This window comes from Myxine glutinosa, chromosome 8, assembly GCF_964187855.1.
Source record: "Myxine glutinosa chromosome 8, kmMyxGlut1.1, whole genome shotgun sequence".
NCBI lineage: Eukaryota > Metazoa > Chordata > Myxini > Myxiniformes > Myxinidae > Myxine > Myxine glutinosa.
In genome coordinates, this window is record NC_136268.1 from 36,830,560 (window position 1) to 36,851,293 (window position 20,734).

The 20,734-nt window shown below is 44.8% G+C and overlaps 1 protein-coding gene across 2 annotated transcripts in view; it reads left to right on the forward strand.

Annotated features, from left to right (window-relative positions):
- Positions 1 to 20,734, forward strand: part of TRAPPC11 (trafficking protein particle complex subunit 11) — a 273,835-nt gene that overhangs the window by 17,113 nt on the left and 235,988 nt on the right. For both annotated transcript variants that reach the window (XM_078783191.1, XM_078783192.1), the window contains exon 3: positions 7,582 to 7,751. In XM_078783191.1, the coding sequence (XP_078639317.1) occupies positions 7,582 to 7,751 (170 nt within the window). The remainder of the gene's footprint in view (positions 1 to 7,581; positions 7,752 to 20,734) is intronic.

Here is a 20,734-nt window from a genome sequence, read left to right on the forward strand (position 1 = left end):
GGTGACCCTCTGGAGTGTGGCTCGTACCGAGCGATAAAGTTATTGGAGCATGGAATGAAGGTATTGGAAAGGGTGTTGGAGAGGAGGATAAGGAAGAAAGTGAAGATCGACGAAATGCAGTTTGGATTCATGCCAGGAAGAGGAGCGACAGACATGCTTTTCATTGTGAGGCAGTTGCAGGAGAAGTACAGGGAGAAGAGGAAGAAGTTGTTTCTTGGGTTTGTTGATCTGGAGAAAGCATTTGATAGGGTACCACGCAAAGTATTGACATGGGCATTGAGGAAGTTAGGAGTGGAGGAATGGTTGATCAGAGTAGTGATGGCAATGTACAAAAGAGTGCGCACAGCTGTAAGGACGAAGGACGGGAACAGTGGTGAGTTTGAGGTGAAGGTGGGAGTGCATCAGGGGTCGGTACTAAGTCCACTACTATTTGTAGCTGTGATGGAGGTGCTGGCTCAGAACGTAAAGGAGGGTTTACCGTGGGAGGAGTTGTATGCAATTGATCTGGTGTTGATTGCGGAAAGTATGGATGGACTGAAGGAAAAGATGAACACGTGGAAGAAATGTATGGAGACAAAAGGTCTGAAGGTGAATATCGGAAAGACGAAGGTGATGGCAAGTGGTAAAGCATGTGGTGAGGTGGAAAGAACTGGGAAGTGGCCCTGTGCTGTGTGTAGGAAGGGTGTCGGAGTGAACTCCATTCAATGTACAATGTGCGCTGAGTGGGTTCATCAAAAATGTAGTGGTCTGAGAGGGTCATTAACCAGTGTGGCAGCTACATTCAAATGTAAGGTGTGTGCACAGAGGGAGCTGCAGATGGAGGAAATGTTGAGTTGGATCTTGGAGACGGCGTGAAGATGGAAGGTGTGAAAACATTTTGCTACCTCGGAGACATGCTGAATGGAGAAGGTGGATCAGACTCGGCAACGGTTGCTCGAGTGAGATGTGCATGGAAGAAGTTTCGGGAACTGAGTGGCGTGCTGATGATGAGGGGAGTGTCGTTGAAGCTGAAGGGAAAGGTGTATGCTGCATGTGTGAGAAGTATTATGATTTATGGGAGCGAGACATGGGTAATGAACGTAGAGCAGCAACGAAGGTTGGAAAGGGTGGAAATGCGAATGGTTCGACGGATGTGCGGAGTATCGTTGAGAGAGAGGAAGACAAATGATGAATTGCGAAAGATGATGGGAATAGAGCCTGTGATTGATGCTGTGAAGAGGAACAGGTTGAGATGGTTTGGTCATGTGTTGAGGAAGGATGAAAGTGACTGGTTGAGAAGAGTGGTGGAAATGAATGTAGAAGGAAGCAGAGGACGGGGAAGACCGAGAAAGACTTGGCTAAAGATGGTGGAAGAAGAAATGCGGGCAAGGGGGTTAACAAGGAGAGATGCAGAAAATAGGGCAAAATGGAGAAGATTGTCATGGGGACCGCAAGGCTAACTCCCGCTCTAGCAAGGAAAATGGCCTTTAAAATGCATGTTGTTTTGTGTTGTTAATATACCTCATCTATTGACAAATCTGCAATTGGAATTTTATTTGAGGTTCAAATGACCGCGGGAGATCGCGTTATCGTGATCACGTCCTGGAAGGACAAAATAGTGCGTTTCTTCTTCTTTCAACAATAAAGACTTATAGCTTTGAGACCGTACATGGAGAGTGGCTCTGGAATTCTCTAGAAACTTATTCCCGAGTTCTTTTAAAATCTATTTGTGCAATCAACAACACTGCAGCTCACAGGCATTGTCCTTGAAATGGTGTCACGTCAATAATAATAATAATAATAATGCATTTATTTTATATAGCGCTTTTCAGGAAGCCCAAAGACGCTTTGACAGAGTGCAAAACATAATGCATAGCAAAACATAAAACTATGTTTAAAAAAACTAAAACATAAAACATAAAACTAAAAACAAACACAAAACATAAAACAATGATCGTAAAACTTCACCACTTAGAGACGGCCAGCATGGTTGGTGTTTTGCCAACAAAAACGAAGAGCGCGGTCACGTGATCGGGTACGTGACGTCACGGTAAACATCGCTATACATAAATATAAGCATAAAAATTGGGTATAGCAAATACAACAATTTGGATTATCTTGAAAAACAAAGAAACCACGAGTGTATTTAGCAATAGACAATGTCCAGGTTGGCCAAAGAAAACAACTGTAGTTGGTGACAAATATCATCAGAGCTGTGAATAAAACCCCAAAAACAACTGTCAGTGACATTACCAACAACCTCGAGTGCAGGGTTGAAAGTGTTCTACACTGCTCACACTCCCTCCCAATTCCATCTCCAGGCGCTGCATGGAATCATCGTCAGGCACCGGAGGGGCCATCCAAAACTCCATGATGCCTCCACACCTCCTCACCATCCCCCAAGCACACTCAAGAGGGAAGGGGTTGATTGGGGCTCTCCTATTTTGTCAAATATGCTGGGAAGGGGAGAAATTTGTTTTCATGTGCATTTATTTTTCCCATTAACACACCTTTGGTTTTTTTATTGCAGTGCCTATTGGGGATCGTATATATACAGTCATGTGAAAAAGTAAGTACACCCCAAGTAAAGTTTTGTCTTTTTCAACATATTTAAACATACAGCTATTTGATCTTCATTTCAACAATATTGATAGATAAAGGTGATATAATATAACAAATATCATGAAACATTTACATTTTGTAGTCCATTGTATAATTTAAATAAACATAAATGCAAATTTTGCATGTGGAAAAAGTAAGTACACCCCTACATTTATCACTACTTCAAATACCTAAAATTATAATCAGGTGCACCAGCTCAGGTGCAAATGATTAGGACATCGTTAGAGAGGATCTTGGAGGAATCTGTCTTATTTAAACCTCAGACATTTAGTTTGGTTTGCTCTTTGTTGTTGAAGTGTGCGGCGTCACCATGCCTAGATCAAAAGAGCTATCTGAGGCCTCCAGAAAGAAGGTCATAGATGCCTACGAGTCTGGGGAGGGATTACAAAAATATCTCCGAACAATTTGAAATCAATCATTCGACCGTCTGGAAGATCATCTTCAAGTGGAGAAGATTCCAAACAACTGACAACTTGTTCAGGCCAGGCCGCCCCAGCAAGTTCAGCCCGAGAGCAGACCGCAAGATGCTGAAAGAAGTCTCTAAGAACCCCAGAATGTCATCACGGGACCTCCAGGTAGCTCTTGCCACGGTTGATGTCAAAGTGCATGAGTCTACCATTAGAAAGAGGCTGCACAAATTTGATCTACATGGGAGGTGTACCAGGAGGAAACCTTTGCTGTCCAGAAAGAACATCAGGGCAAGACTAAAGTTTGCCAATGAACACCTGGGCAAAGACCAGGACTTCTGGAACAATGTGCTCTGGACAGATGAGTCAAAGGTAGAGCTATTCGGCCACAGTACCAGAAGGCATGTTTGGCGAAAACCAAAGACAGCATTTGACCACAAGAACCTGATACCAACTGTAATGCATGGTGGTGGAAATATTATGGTTTGGGGCAGCTTTGCTGCATCAGGGCCTGGGCAGCTCACCATCATATAATCCATTATGAATTCTTCATTGTACCAGAGGGTGCTTGAGGATAATGTGAGGCCATCTGTCGGAAAGTTGATGGTCAACCGAAGGTGGACCTTGCAACATGACAATGACCCTAAACATACCAGTAAATCCACCAAGGAATGGCTGAAAAGAAAGAAATGGAGGGTTCTGGAATGGCCAAGTCAAAGCCCGGATCTAAATCCCATCGAGATGTTGTGGGGGGATTGGAAACGAGCTGCGCATGCAAGAAACCCCTCAAACATCGCACAGCTGAAAGAATTCTGCATGGAGGAGTGGGTAAAAATTTCTCCCAGTCGATGGCAGAGACTGGTAGACAGTTATAACAAACGCCTACTTGAGGTTGTTTCTGCCAAAGGGGGCAATACCACCTATTCGAGCCAAGGGTGTACTTACTTTTTCCACATGCGAAATTTGCATTTATGTTTATTTAAATTATACAATGGACGACAAAATGTAAATGTTCCGTGATATTTGATATATTATATCACCTTTATCTCTTAATATTGTTGAAATGAAGATCAAATAGCTGTATGTTGAAAAAGTCAAAACTTTACATGGGGTGTACTTACTTTTTCACGTGACTATATATATATATATATATATATATATATATATATATATATATATATATATATATATATATATATATATATATATATATATATATATATATATATATATATATATATATATACAGTGGAACCTTGACTTACGAGTGCACCAACTTACGAGTTTTCCGAGATACGAGCCGTCGCTCGGGCGGTTTATTGCTTTGAGATGCGAGCCGAGATTTGAGTTACGAGCTTTCGCCACCCGCCGCCAGGTGGGTTCCGGTCACGTGGTTATCTTGCCGTGCAAGTATCTCTGCCGTATATTGCTGCTGCTTTGTTTTCGCATTTTGGTTATTTTGGAAAATTTCTTAGTTTTAACCATGGGTCCTAAGAAATTGAGTGCCAAGGGAAGAGAGGATGATGTGCTTGGATATAAAACACGCAATCGTCGAAAAACATGAGCGAGGTGTGCGTGTTGTCGACTTGGTGAGGCGGATGTGAAGGCAGCTGAAGATTTTATTATAACTGAGAAGAAGAAGAGGATGATGTGCTTGGATATAAAACACGCAATCGTCGAAAAACATGAGCGAGGTGTGCGTGTTGTCGACTTGGTGAGGCGGATGTGAAGGCAGCTGAAGATTTTATTATAACTTTTGCCGAACTGATAGAAGCCGAACGATACATCCCCCAGCAAATCTTCAACTGTGATGAGACAGGGCTCTTCTGGAAAAAGATGCCGAGGAGGACGTATATAACGGCAGAGGAGAAGAGCATGCCAGGCCACAACTTGTTCAGAGTGCCGGCGATAGCTCGCCTTCTCTTTGTGGAAAACACGGTACTGAGAAGAAGAAGAGGATGATGTGCTTGGATATAAAACACGCAATCGTCGAAAAACATGAGCGAGGTGTGCGTGTTGTCGATTTGGTGAGGCGGATGTGAAGGCAGCTGAAGATTTTATTATAACTTTTGCCGAACTGATGGAAGCCGAACGATACATCCCCCAGCAAATCTTCAACTGTGACGAGACAGGGCTCTTCTGGAAAAAGATGCCGAGGAGGACGTATATAACGGCAGAGGAGAAGAGCATGCCAGGCCACAACTTGTTCAGAGTGCCGGCGATAGCTCGCCTTCTCTTTGTGGAAAACACGGTGAGATCCTTAACATCCAACAACTAATGGGACGCAAACGGGGCGCCCAGTTTAGCGGTACACACATTGATGAATCACCCTGCCTGTGATTCACCCATGACAGGTTATAGCTGGGTCGGGATTCAAACCCAGGCTGGACAGTTTAGAGTCAAGTGTGCGTACCTCTAGTCCAGGCCATCCTGCCAACTTGTATGCTGCATACAGGTGAAATATAAAGCGCGAGATATTTTTATATATACTGTATATTTAAAAAAAAATTGGTGTGGTTTTTGGTGGGCTGGAACGGATTAATAGCATTTCAATTCATTTTAATGGGGAAATTTGATTTGAGAAACGAGCAAATTGAGTTACGAGCTCGGTCACAGAACGAATTAAACTCGTAAGTCAAGGTTCCACTGTATATATATATATATATATATATATATATATATATATATATATATATATATATATATATATATATATATATATATATATATATATATATATATATATATATATATATATATATATATATATATATATATATATATATATATATATATATATATATATATATATATATATATATATATATATATATATATATGATTGTATACAAGGTCGAGGCTCGTAAAATTGCGAACATCACAGAAAAAGTCAAACCGACACATAAAACATATAATAAGTGGAGCGGTAGACAAGATGAGGAGATAGGGGGAAGGACACAAGCACAACATTTGAGAGCAGGGACATCGAGAGATCTGTGATGGGGGAGAGGGCTTGGGGGGTGGTGGGAGAGGTATAAAACACATGGACACTGCAAGGACTTCCAGGAAAGAAGTTGGAATTTCAAAAAAGTGGATCTGGGGTGAATTAGCAGGGGTAGAAAAGATCAAGGTTTTGGACGGAATTTTTTGTGTTCATTTTGTATTCATCCGTTTTGAATCCGACCGTTTTGTATTCATCGAATGACCCTGCTATTTATTTGAAGCTACCTCTATTTTTTATTTGACAGGAGTGTGAATTGTATGTCGATATAATGAGGCGATCCTTTTTCTCGCTGCAACAGAAATCACATCGTGTAATTGATGGACCTGAGATTACCATACCATCTATATTTTATTCCTAATTATATATATACATGGTGAACAGCCAAGCTCTGGTGTGTCTCGGATTACTGCGAGGATGTTATTCGTTAACCTTTTTTGAATAAGCACAATTAAACATAAACACGGGCAACCCGCCTGCACGTTACGTATATGAATAAGGTGATGTGCATCGATCGTATGCCTGGGTCATTCACTGTGCGAACAGCGCAACAAGACACCAGCGACAGATGAACCGGCGCAAGTTGAGTGGTCTCGGAGGTGAACTTGTTCGACTATTTGCTGAAAAGCTTCTCCATCAGGGAGGTATGAGGAGCATAGTGAAGGCTGCCATCAGGGAGGTGTGAGGAGCAGAGTGAAGGCTGCCATCAGGGAGGTATGAGGAGCAGAGTGAAGGCTGCCATCAGGGAGGTATGAGGAGCATAGTGAAGGCTGCCATCAGGGAGCTATGAGGAGCAGAGTGAAGGCTGCCATCAGGGAGGTCTTCGACGTCAATCCCCCGTTCGTACCTATCGCTGCCGCTGCATTTCGACCAACGCAGAAGTATTGTGTCAGGTGCAGCAGGAAGGAAGATGGAAAAACCAAAAATGTGTGCAGCACGTGCATTAGCCGGTTTTTAGTCACCATTCATTTGTGACGTGCTTGGACTGCAAATAGATGAGTGACGTAACCAGACGTGTGAAGTGTCTATGACGTTTATAAAATGTTTACTCATCTAATTTATGTAAAACTAGTGCTTTTTCAGTCATCCAGCAACATGTATTTTCCATGTGACATTTTTCACCAAAATGTTTTTCCTCAAATTCAATGACCTGACCTGAATAAGCCACAGGCCCGATGATGCTTGTTCTTTTTATCCTAAGAACTTGTATCCATTGTCTCTGCTGTGTATGAATTTGCTTGGAATTTGACAATTCGTTTTTGCTGCAAGAATATGAAAAATGGGTAACTTTTTTCCCATAATTTTTCCAAAATAAAATTTTACATTTACCACGTAACATGTTTGTTGATGTTTGAGATATGAAACACATGCATAAAAGGCTAAACTATAAGAGGGCCTACACCAATTTGATCTATTGGGTTTCTAAAAATGTTTTTTAAAAAGGTTTTTTTGATGAGGGATGGTGCGCACCCCTGTCCACCTAATTAAACTGGCATTCAGGGGTACACCTGTCTCGGGTTAAAGTACTTTTAGCAATGTGTGGTTAACGTGCTTCCTTGGTCATTGCTGCAGCGAACGTCTTACGAGTGGTACATACCCAAGGGGATCCTAAAGGTTGGCTGGATGCACAAGCACCTCAATGTGATACCTGCCGTTGCTGTTGTCTTCTTTGAGCTTGACTGGGACGAGCCACAGTGGCGAGAGCGACAGTCGGAGTGTTCAACACGCGTTGAGATTGTCCGGTGAGTTTTTATCATGAAAAGCTGGCCTATTAATTTGAAGTTTAAAAAACGAGAACTGGTCCGTTGATGACATATTTGCTGCTTTGCGTCCAAAGGAGCTCAACGGCATGGATCATCTGTGTTTTACCTACTGGGCCATTCCAGCTTGTTCCCGAGCCCAACCAGGGAGGTAGAACAAAATGTCGTCGTAACGTCCCTAGATTTTGCCCCACATTGCTGAGGGGCACTATTCTGGCTGTTAAGCCATGAAATGGCGGATGTGCCTTCATCTTCCTTCGAATATGGAAATATTTGTCTGCGATTTATTTTCATGGCTCGTATTATTGCCTCCACCTTGTGACATCGCCCGGGTAAAGTTTTTGGCTCAAGTCTTTCATCAACAGGCTGACTAGATCTGGCATTTGAATGAAGCTGAATTGGCAGTAATTTTGGATTTATTCCAGTTGGCTGGTGACGGCTCACGCACTGTTCCCAAAAGACAGGTGAGATGTTTAATCTCCACCAACTCATGCTCCCAGGTGGGATACCTAGCTTAAGTTCCATTTGAAGAACGGCACACGTCGTGATGCAACGTCCTGCCTGCAAAACACCAATCTGAAAGAGTTTGCGGTCCGGCCAGGAATCAAACCCAGAAGAGACAGCTGAATGGATTTGGGGGCAACCTCTGCGCAATCATGTTGGATGGCAAATGTTCATTTTAAAAACGCTATTTCATTTTGTGTCGCCGTTGTTTACCTGAAATACTTTACACAACACCAACAACAACAACATGCATTTTAAGGCCATTTTCCCTGCTAGAGCGGGGGTTAGCCTTTACATACTGTAAATATACTATATTTACACTAATATACTTTTCATGTGTAAATATAAATATACTTTTGTAAATATTTATTTACAATAAATGCTTTTGTATTTTTGTAAATATTTGTAAATATGTTTGTAAATATTTGTAAATATGTAAAGTAAATACTTTTGTAAATATTTATATAATATTTATATATTATATTGTAAATATAATATATAAATATACTTTTCATGTGTAAATACTTTACACACAATAGACAATACTTTCTCCTCAACTCGCTCGAGCTTCTTGAGACAGCAAGGGTTTTGTGAGATTACAGCGATTGTCAACATATGAATGGAGGTGCGGTATTTACCTCCGACATTTCTTATGGTGAAGCGCATCTGGATGCTGAATGCGTAAATGTGTTGCTGTTGACTTGGGTGGCTTCATTGGTCATTCCTGTCTGGTATTCTTTGGGTTGCTGCACACTAAAGGGGTCAAGAAGAGGTGGGGAATTTCAATTGGTAACAAACTAATGAATGAATGATCGTTTTTTTTAAGGCCATTTTCCCTGCTAGAGCAGGGGTTAGCCTTGCGGGCCCCATGACAATCATGGTTCCCTGTTTGAGGCAATGTTTTTATGGCCGGATGCCCTTCCTGATGCCAACCCTTGGTCACGCTCTTATGATGCGCAGGGATACGGTGTACCTATTCTAAATCGGCGTATACACCATGATCATTCATCCCAGCAAGCTGGTACTCAATTTGCCGACCTCGGAAGGATGACAGGCTGAGTCAACCCCCCTGGTGTTAATTCAGCGATTGACCGGGATTCAAACCCAGGATCCTAGGATCCCAAGCCGGCACCCTAACAGCTAAGCCAACACCAGGCCAACACCAAATTAAGCTGGTAACAAACTAATGATGTATGTAATAGGCTGTGAGAGAAATGTAGTGGTTGTATGTCTGATCAGTGTTCAATTGACCGGAGTATAAACACTACAATGTAGTGCAAGTCATTTTGCACAAATTTTGCAGGTGATGAGGAAGGCATGCCTTACTAGGGAAACAAAATGTTGCTGGGAAACATAAATTAAGCTTCTTAAAAAACCGACATTGTCTCTCCGTGTCTCTTCCCTTGACTGTGGCAAGGGGGTGGGTCCGAACAAGCCACGCCCAGATATGAATGTCTCCACCTCCTTTTCTCAGTGGTGTCCCTGAGCGGTGTACTTCACCATCAGAGCTTCACTATTTTTGGCAATCTTAACTGTATTTTGAGGATTTTCAAACGTGCGGTTTTGTGTCTACATTCATCTTACTAGGACAAAGCAATCTTTCTCTTTTTCCAGGTTAGTTTACAGTGACATGGATCATGAATACAAGAATGTATGCATGATTAAAACTCACTCTGAATGTTTGTTGTAACCAAGGTGTGTGGTCGAGGTTTGACTGTAAAATTAAGCATGCAATACTTAAGACTATCAGGAACCAGTGAAACATCAGGAACTATCAGGAACGCACAATGTAAAATATGACTTCAAGTCCTCAACTCCCGCCCTTCCTCCACCTCCTTCCAAACCCCAAATCCTCAACCCCCCCTCTCTACACTAAGGTTTCAATCCGCTCCCCACTCCAAGACTTTAACCCCCCTCCTAACTCCTCCCCCAACTACACTCCCCTCCCTCCTCCTCCTCCCCTCACCACAACTCGACCTCCTCTCCGCTGAAAGTTCTCCATCCTCTCCTATACCCCTCCCAAAGCCCCAATCCCTCCGAATCCCAACTCTGCCCTCCCTATCTCCCATCCTCCCACTCAAAAGCAAAAGCGTATTCTTTCATGGATCATTACATATTTAATATTGTCAACACATTCACTGAGTTTTAAGTTGTCTTACTTGGAACCTCTTTATAATACTCATCAATGAACGGTTATCTCAGTATTCTGCTGTATTTTTGTATCACTGAAATGTCGAATTACAGCGTTTTTATAACATTTGGTAAATGTTAAAAATAATAATAAACCCCACTTTAGGCCTGCACTAACTCACTTTTCGTCGCCTCCAGCTTGCCACGTATGTTTATTTACTTGACATAACAAGTGAATCCTCTTGGATTGCGCTGAGGTTCGGGCATGGAATTTCTAGGAGGAAGTATAATTTGTATGCAATGAAAGTACATGTAATATGGGATCGAGTAAGATTTGACATATCCACTTTTGTTATTCCCGATTCCTCATTATTTCAGAGTACATAGGCATAATGAAGAATATGACAATAAAAATCAGTATACAGAATTATTTTATTTAATTAATGCAAAGGAATTGGAAAGTCCGCCACGAATTTTTAATATATCTCGCCATTTTCCCGTCTGTTATTTTAGGCGGTGTATGACCGACCGTGCAGCGATTTAAAAAAAAAAAAATCTTGGCAATTTTTTCAACCGAGTCTAACACTATGTTAGCGACTGTTAAAAATGAAATGATATATCGAATTAGAATTGAAATAAACCTGTGTGAGGGAGAAAGACAGCACGGGCCTAACTAAGCAGGCCTCAAAGCTATGCGAGTTAATAAAATGGTGGATATTTGTTTATGAAGCCTCTCCCAGAAGTCCCCCAACACGAACCAATCAGGAACTGCCACGCCCACTTATATGATCTCAGAATTCCTGTGACAGGAATTAGCGTTACACTGGCTGGAAGTCATTCGCTAGAGGCGCTTTCTCAGCGCCAATAAATGAATTACATATCCATAAACATGTGAAATGCAGTTTGTTTACAAATACTGTATTTGTACACGATTCAACCTTGAAAATTCGGGCAAAAAACAAAACCTTTTTAAATTGAAGACTTCAAATGTTAATCATGACTATTTTCTTACCTCTGCATGGGTTGGAATAAAACGTACCTTTCTCTCATGATAGACACCTTATTTAGTTTTAAATGTACATAAACTCAGCAGTCCTTTTGATTGTGCGTAGGTTTTCTTTTGGTGGTGTATTGTAGACCACTGCCTCAATCACTCCCAAACAAAACATGCATTACCTCATTTCCTCTGCACGGGTTGTAATCAAAACGTCCTTTTCTTTCCTCAAAACATACCTTTTATTTCATAAAAGAAGACGCATTCAGTCTTCAAATGTACACCAGAGGCCTGAAACATAAGGCTCTAGGCCTAAAGCCCGAGGACCATCAATAGGGACCAAAACACTGATTTTTCACGTTACAATTTTGGTTGTGGTCAGGCCAGCTCTATTCCACCTTGGATGGACAGAGCTTCAGAATGACAGACAGACAGTCTGCCGGAGAATATTACAGAGGATATGTACTGTAACACCTGCCACTATGGCCGACACCATCTGCAAGTGATAAATATTTACGACTACTTTCCACTCGGTGTACATTGTACGTAAATGACAGAAACCAACAGACACTTCTCAAATCATACCACTATAAAATTGAGAAACATTTGCTCCACTTGAGAGCGATTGTGCCCATGAAAGATCACATAACATCCCATTGTCCAGTAACGTGACACACCGTGAGCACAGTGAGGCCGACACAAGCCAACTTTTGTTTATTGCAGACCCTCATCAGGACTTGTTTTTTGTATACTGACAGTATTGTACTGGTACGGCGGCTGTGAGGGCCTGTAGCATTGGGATTCTCATGTATGTACTACTTGTGAATGTGTGCAGCTGTATGGGAACCTGAGTAGGCGAGCGGTTCCGAATCGTGCCACGCTTACCCAATGGAGGAAAAGACTGAAACGGTCGAATTAGGAAGAAACAAGGAAGAACAATTGGTTTATTACAAATTTGTACAGGAAGGAGGAGAAGTACACACAGTGCAGCCTTAAACAGTCTTATACTTATCCCTGGACAAACGGGCCCGTCACACACAGACACACTCACACGGGGATGTCAAAGGTTGGGTAGATGGTCCGGTGATGATGGCGTCCAGGCAGCTCATTCCGGTCCCAGACTCATACCGCGAAGCAGATGGTCAGGCGGCAGCGGCCACAAACTCTCCTCGTGTCGGTTACGCGGAGCTGACAATTGCAGGGCAGAATGCGGGCAGAAGGTAGGCTGGCTTGGCGGTTACACTCGCGGCCCAACCCCTTACGTAATAATCGGCAACTCGAACGCGCTTCTTCATGTGTTTCCCTCACGAGGCCTCTTTGCACAGTCCTCTTGATACGAGCTCGCTCAGTCCTCGGTAATGCGCGAATCGTGCCAGTCCTGGACAGTCCTCTTGGTAAAGCGCAATTCCCTCAAGTCCTTTCGAAGGGCTTTGTGCGCGCGGTTATATAGCGCCGCCCAGCGAACCCTCTGGAATTTGCCAGCCACGCTCTTACCACGCCCCTCACGCCATTCCACCCGAGCCCTGGTTGGTTGTTGGCTCTTATCGGCTCCGCCCTTGACGTGCTGCTTGACGTGGCCACACCCCGACCTCGCGCTCCTCCCCCTTTTCCAGGCCTATCTCGTGGCATTTGGCTTGTTTCGAGCGAAAGCCCAAGGCAGCGAATGTTCCGAATTCTTCGTCTGTGGTTAGTGGCAAAATTGGCCCTCTCACCCGGGTTGCACGGACTACGAGGGTAGGGGTGGAGTCTGGCAATTGTTCCCTCTCCTCGTGTCTCGCACAAAATTTACAGTTTTCCCCAAAACAAGAACGTCGAGAGAGTGCATCGGCATTCCCATGGGCCTTCCCGGCCCTATGGGTCACACTGAAATCGTACTGCTGCAACTGTTCCAACCACCTTGCAATTTGGCCCTCAGGTTCCTTGAACCGGAGGAGCTATTGCAAGGAGGAATGGTCAGTTCAAAACAGAAATTTCCGCCCGTACAACTACGGGTGGAAATGGCTCATGGCAGCCAGCATGGCCAATAACTCTTTGCGAGTGACGCAATGATTTCGCTCGGGCCTACTCATGGCCCGACTATAATACGCGATCACTCTCTCCACGCCCCCCTGTCTGGGACAAAACTGCGCCCAATCCCTCCTGGCTTGCATCCGTGTCCAGGGTAAATGTCCCGTCACTAGTGGGATAAGCTAGAATGGGTGCGGAGGTCAAACACCCCTTCAATGCTAGGAAGGCCTCTTTTTTTTCTTTTTTCTTTTTTTCTTTTTAAAAAAATACTGAATCAAGGCTCGTGAAAGAGCTGACAACCGCGAGGGAAAGACAGTACAGGGGGACCACGAGGGAAAGACAGCACAGAGGGACCGCAAGGGAAAGACAGCACAGAGGGACCACGAGGGAAAGACAGCACAGAGGGACCGCGAGGGAAAGACAGTACAGTGGGACCACGAGGGAAAGACAGCACAGGGGGACCACGAGGGAAAGACAGCACAGAGGGACCGTGAGGGAAAGACAGCACAGAGGGACCGCGAGGGAAAGACAGCACAGAGGGACCACGAGGGAAAGACAGCACAGAGGGACCGCGAGGGAAAGACAGCACAGAGGGACCGCGAGGGAAAGACAGCACAGAGGGACCGCGAGGGAAAGACAGCACAGAGGGACCGTGAGGGAAAGACAGCACAGAGGGACCGCGAGGGAAAGACAGCACAGAGGGACCGCGAGGGAAAGACAGCACAGTGGGACCGCGAGGGAAAGACAGCACAGAGGGACCGCAAGGGAAAGACAGCACAGAGGGACCGCGAGGAAAAGACAGTACAGTGGGACCACGAGGGAAAGACAGCACAGAGGGACCGCGAGGAAAAGACAGTACAGTGGGACCACGAGGGAAAGACAGCACAGAGGGACCACGAGGGAAAGACAGCACAGAGGGACCGCGAGGGAAAGACAGTACAGTGGGACCGCGAGGGAAAGACAGCACAGAGGGACCACGAGGGAAAGACAGCACAGAGGGACCGCGAGGGAAAGACAGCACCAAAGACAGACAGCATCTTGGCACTCCCTTGTCCAATTAAATCTCGTCCCATTCTCCGTAAGCCGGTGAAGGGGCCGGGCCAACTCTGCAAATTTTGCCACAAAACGCCGGTAGTAGGAGCAGTCACAAAAATCCCCGTACCTCCTTGATGGTACGTGGTGCGGGCCACTCCTCTACCGCTGTAATTTTGCCTGGGTCTGTTTTTACCCCCTCGCGACCAATGACGTGACCTAAATAGGCCACCTCTCCAGCAAACAAAGTGCATTTACTCGGACACAGCTTCAACCCTGCCTGGCTGAGGCACCCAAACACCTGGTCCAAATTAGCTATGGCTTGGGGGAATGTTTTAGCATGTACCAGGACGTCATCCAGGTACACCAGGCATGACTGCCATGGCATGCCGCCCAGTACATGCTCCATCAATCGTTCAAAGGTGGCGGGGGTGTTACACAAACCAAACGGCATCACAGTGAACTGATACAGCCCCTTACTTGTGGAAAATGCCGTTTTCTCCTTCCCTGCCCTATCCATCTCCACCTGCCAATACCCACTCTTGAGGTCCAAGGTTGAGAACCAACGTGAGCCCACAACGGCATCGAGGGTATCCTCAATTCCTGGCAGGGGATACGAGTCTTTGAGTGTCACGTTGTTCAGCTGGCGATAGTCCACGCAGAAACGCGTGGTCCCATCTTTCTTTTTGACCAGCACAACAGGTGACATCCAAGGACTTCCCGAGGGCTCGATGATACCTGCATCGAGCATTTTTTCTACCTGCTCGTCAGCTTCCTCCCTCTTAATAAGGGGCTGACGGCAGGCTGACGAATAGGCCGGGCCTCACCGGTGTGGATCTGATGTTTCACCAGGCCCATACGTCCAATATCCTCGGAGGACAAGGAGAAGATATCCAAATGGGTTTCAATTAATTTGTGTAAGGCCTCCCTCTCGGTACCCTCCAACTCTACACTACTCCTGTTTACCATATCACAAATGGGATCGGGCCAATTCCTAGTACTTTTTGAAGACTCCCTCTGGGGCCGGCTCGGCTGGACGTTCTCACACCTCACTGCCGCGACTTCGTTAACTGGGGTGCAGCCTGCTATCTTCGTGCCCCGTCCTAATATTAATTACTCGGACGGCCACCACCGGCCCGTCTGTTTTTACGAGGGTGTGGCCCACGACTAAACCCGGGATGGACTGCGCTGCCACCGGTTCGACCAGGCCGCAGGACTCCTGCCATGTTGGGCGAGCTAGCCATCGGGCTGGCACGATTGCCTCGGTCCTCGGGGGAATGGTCACGGCCTCAGAAGCCTCCAGCTCCGTCCTCTCTGCCGTGCTCACCCCTCCCAATCGCAGCTCATCTATTCTCACTTGCAGGGTCCCCCGGCACAAATCGATTTTACAACCGCTGGCAGTCAACAAATCCAACCCGATTAGGCATGGGTCGCACACCTCAGCCACCCAAACTTCTATCTCCCTCTTTACCGACCCCAACTTGAGGGTTACAAAACCACGCCCTATGATGGGGGCCGTTACCCCGGTAGCTGGCTGCAAACTATGATTTTCCAGACGCTGGATTTTATCCCAGCCGTCTGCACTCAAATGAAGGATCACAGGGCTGATGATCGTGGCGCGAGCTCCTGTGTCCACGACGGCGTCTATCCCCACGCCGGCAAGTTTGCACCGAATTGTTAAGCTACCTGTACCAATTTGGCCACAATAGATGACCTGTCGTGTCAATGAGGGCGCTTCACCATCCCCTACTACCGAACACGGCCCTGTATGCTCGGCACTTACTAGTTTCCCAGGCCCTGGCGGGGGGTGTCTGGGGTCGGCTGGTCCGACCCGTACGAGGTGGAGTTGATGGTCTCGGCTGCCGGGGTTTATCCCGGCGCGGAGCTTGACACTCCCACGCACGGTGACCCAGCCGGCTTCAATTAAAACACCTCACCTGGTAAGGTGCTTGCCTCCAGAATTCCAAATTGCCCCCCCTGAAGTTCCTAATTGGGGCATTTGTCCGTGGCCTACCGGGGGCCACCTCCGGAGCTGCCTGCCATGGTCCAGATCCTGCTAGGTGCTGGTCCACCAGCCTTCAGACCATGCTTTCCAGGTCAGGGCCCCTTTCGGGGGCGGGCCCCCTCAGGGGGCCGCCACCAGCCACGGGCCCTACCTGTCGCACCGCCACTGTGTGGCGCTCGCTTCCCCGGGCCAGGGGCCTCACTGTTTCCCAACGGGCCGCAGCGTCGGCCGCCTGGCTCAAGGTCCGCGGGTGCCACATGGTGAGCTGTTGCCGCAGCTCGGGGTCCGGGAAGGCCTGGATGAAATGGTCCAACGTCAGGCTTTCCTGGGAGGTCGCTGCCATGTCGGCGTGTGCGATCCCTACAGCGTGGCAAATATCAGACAAGCTCCCCGATGGTCTCCTGGGGCTTCCGTTTTCGCACCTGAGCTGAGCTTTAACAAGCTCGCTCTGCTGTTCAACGGCAAATCGATTAATTAAGGCCGAGTGGAGTTCTGGCAGGGTGATAGCACCCGGTGGTAAGGCTGTCAGAACCTCCGCCGCCGCGCCGTGCAGTGCCCCCACAAGGTGAACTCCACCTTCCTCCGGATTCCAACCGTTCCCCCTGCACACGTGATCGAATTGCGCCAGGTACGCCCTCAAATCACTCTTGCCATCATACGGCGCGAGTGGAACCTTATGGCCGCCCGAAGGCCGGACCCCGCGCGTCGCTCCCTGCGGATTTAGTGCGGGGCCGAACCGTTTGGGCCCCCACAGTACACTATTCCCGGGGGGCTCGCGTGCGTCCCCCGTCCCTCTAAAGACTACCCCTGTCGGTGTCGATGCTTGGGTCTCCTCGTCGCAACACGCTACCCATTCCATTCTCGCACACCCCGGCTCACCAACACCTCTCACACTCCCCATGGTCGGACATCCCTGCGCACACTCTCTCTCCACGTACTCCGGACCAGTCGCACACCTTACCATTGGCCTCTCACGAACGCCCGGGTCTATACCAACTCCCAAGCTCGTTGAACCTCCCCTCATACCATACACATTTCCGACATTATCGCCACTCACCTCGGCGCTTCTTCCTCTTCGCTCCTCCTCCGCCACCTGCAAACTCTTTATTTGGTTAGCAAGCACGTCATCACGATGTGAACACAGACCTTGCACAAATTCCATCACCTCCTCCTTTATTTCATTTTTAGTCTCCCTCCGTCTCTTTTTAATTTCACTCACTCCTTCTTCTCCTGCTTCTACCTCTTCTAACTTTTGTTTCACATCCTCTATTTCCCAGTGCGCCCCCACAATTTCTTCGTCTAAGGCCACTTTCGTCGTCTCTATATGGGTCCTGACTTCTCGTTCCCTCGCCCCCAACGTCTCTACCACCTCATCCAACCTCTTTGTCAGCCCCTTGTGTACCATCTGGCATTTTCTTCGTCGTGATAAGTTCCTTCTTAATTTCCTTCTGTGCTGATTTCAGCCCCCCTATCACATTCGTGTTCTTGCCCACTTGCTCTCCTAACTCTTTCTGTCCCACCGTCAGCTTCTCCACTTCCTGCGTCAACTCCTCTATACCCCCTTGTAACCTCGCCGTACTCTTCCTCACCTCTTTCTCCACGCACTGCTTTACCTCGTCGCGTACCCCCGCGACCTCTTCGCTCAACCCCCGCCTTATGTCCTCCCCCATTTCTTCTATTTCCCTCTTAGATGCCACCCTCATCTGTTCCAATTCGTTCTTGTGGGCGTCCATTTTGCTTTCCAGCCCGTTTTTCACCTCCTCCAATTGATCCCCCATCTGTTTTATTTCCCGGGTGGATTTATCCCCCATTTCCCTCAATTGGCCCCCCATTTTGTTTTCCAACCCCGTTAACCCGTCCTTCATTCCTTCCATTAGATTCTCTTGGGTGGCCATCCTGTTTTCCAACCCCACTAACCTCTCTTTCATTTCTTTCATTTGGCCCCCCATGTCCTTCAATGGGCCCCCCAATTTGCTTTCTAATCCCCCAATTTGATTTTCCAATTGCTCTCCCATTTTGTTTTCCAATTTATTTATGTCATTCTTTTGGGCGTCAATTATTGGACACCGCACCTTTCCTATGCCATCTCCAGTCATTGCTGGGCACCGAAGGGGGCTCGACAGTGACGCACGCTGAAAGGGAGTACTCAGTTTTCACTCTGGTTGTTTTCTTGTTGTACACCGCACCTTTCCTTTGCCATCTCCAGGCATTGCGAAACGTCATTGCCGGGCACCGAAGGGGGCTCGGCAGTGACGCACGCTGAAAGGGAGTACTCAGTTTTCTCTCTTATTGTTTGTTTTCTTGCTTTCTTGCTTACTTTCTTTCTTGTTTGTTTGTCCGGGCGATATCTCAGCCATCCTTTGAGCTAGGAAGCTGAAATTTCGACACAATAGTGAGCAAGTCCTTTGTCAAAAACGCTATTTTTTGTTTTTTGATTAATCAATTAATTGAGGAGTTATTTAATTATTAGCGATTAATGAAGTACTTATTTAATTAATTAAATTTCCTTTCTCTTCTGACCATTAACTCAGGCACCTTTTGAGTTAGGAAGCTGATATTTGGACATGCCAATGACCAGGTGATTTGGCTGCAAAGGCTATTTTTGATTTATTAATTAATCAATTAATCGATTAATGATTTAATTATTTGATTAATGACAAAAAAATTTTTTTTTTTAAAGTTACAGATTCTGATGAAATGGTGGTGGTTTATGTGTTCTCTGACCGAATTGATAAATAATTTAATTTTCTTATGATTATTATTTATTTATTTTCATTATTAATCATTTATTTATTTTCTTTCTCATTTGGCCAATATCTCAGGCACCTTTTGAGCTCAGAAGCTAATATTTGGACATGAGTGACCAAGTGATGTGGCTATCAAGGATATTTTTGATTTATTGATTAATCAATTAATCAATGAATCGATTAATTATTTAATTATTAGATTAATTACTAAAAAATTTTTTCCCCCCAGTTACAGATTCTGATGAAATGTTGGTGGTTTATGTGTTCTGTGACCGAATTGATTGATAATTTAATTTTTTAATGATTATTATTTATTTATTTTCATTATTAATCATTTATTTATTTTCTTTCTCATTTGGCCAATATCTCAGGCACCTTTTGAGCTGGGAAGCTAATATTTGGACATGACAGTGACCAAGTGATGTGGCAATCAAGGATATTTTTGATTTATTGATTAATCATTTAATCGATTAATTATTTATTGGTGAATCAATTAATTATTTAATTTTTTATTAATGACTTATTTAATTAAATTTCTAAAAGATACATCTTCGGATGAAGCACGAGTGGTTTAGTTATGCTATTAGCCAATTAATTAAGAAAATAATTTGTGATAATCTTTTATTGATTTTAATTATACAATTAATCAATGAATTAGCATACACCTCTCCCTCCCAAAGCAGCCTCTATGAGCTGCACTGCGGTATTGCCGGGCGCCGGAGGCGCCCCGGAAATGCCGCGCTGCAGGATATTTAATTATTTGGCAAGGGGGCGGTGTACTTTGAATGTATCTGTACTTGTTTGTTTGTTTGTTTGTTTGTCGGGGCGATATCTCAGCCATCCTTTGAGCTGGGAAGCTGAAATTTCGGCACAATAGTGAGCAAGTCCTTTGTCAAAAACCGTATTTTTTGTTTTTTTATTAATCAAATAATTGAGGAGTTATTTAATTATTAGCGATTAATTAAGTACTTATTTAATTAATCAAATTTCCTTTCTCTTCTGACCATTAACTCAGGCACCTTTTGAGTTCGGAAGCTGATATTTGGACATGCCAATGACCAGGTGATTTGGCTGCAAAGGCTATTTTTGATTTATTAATTAATCAATTAATCGATTAATTATTTAATTATTCGATTAATGACTAAAGTTTTTTTTTTTAAGTTACAGATTCTGATGAAATGGTGGCGGTTTATGTGTTCTCTGACAGAATTGATTAATAATTTAATTTTTTTATGATATGATTTATTTATTTTCATTATTAATCATTTCTTTATTTTCTTTCTCATTTGGCCAATATCTCAGGCACCTTTTGAGCTCGGTAGCTAATATTTGGACATGAGTGACCAAGTGATTTGGCTATCAAGGATATTTTTGATTTATTGATTAATCAATTCATCGATTAATTATTTAATTATTCGATTAATTACTAAAAAAAAAATTTTTTTTTTCAGTTACAGATTCTGATGAAATGGTGGTGGTTTGTGTTCTGTGACCGAATTGATTAATAATTTAATTTTTTAATGATTATTATTTATTTATTTTCATT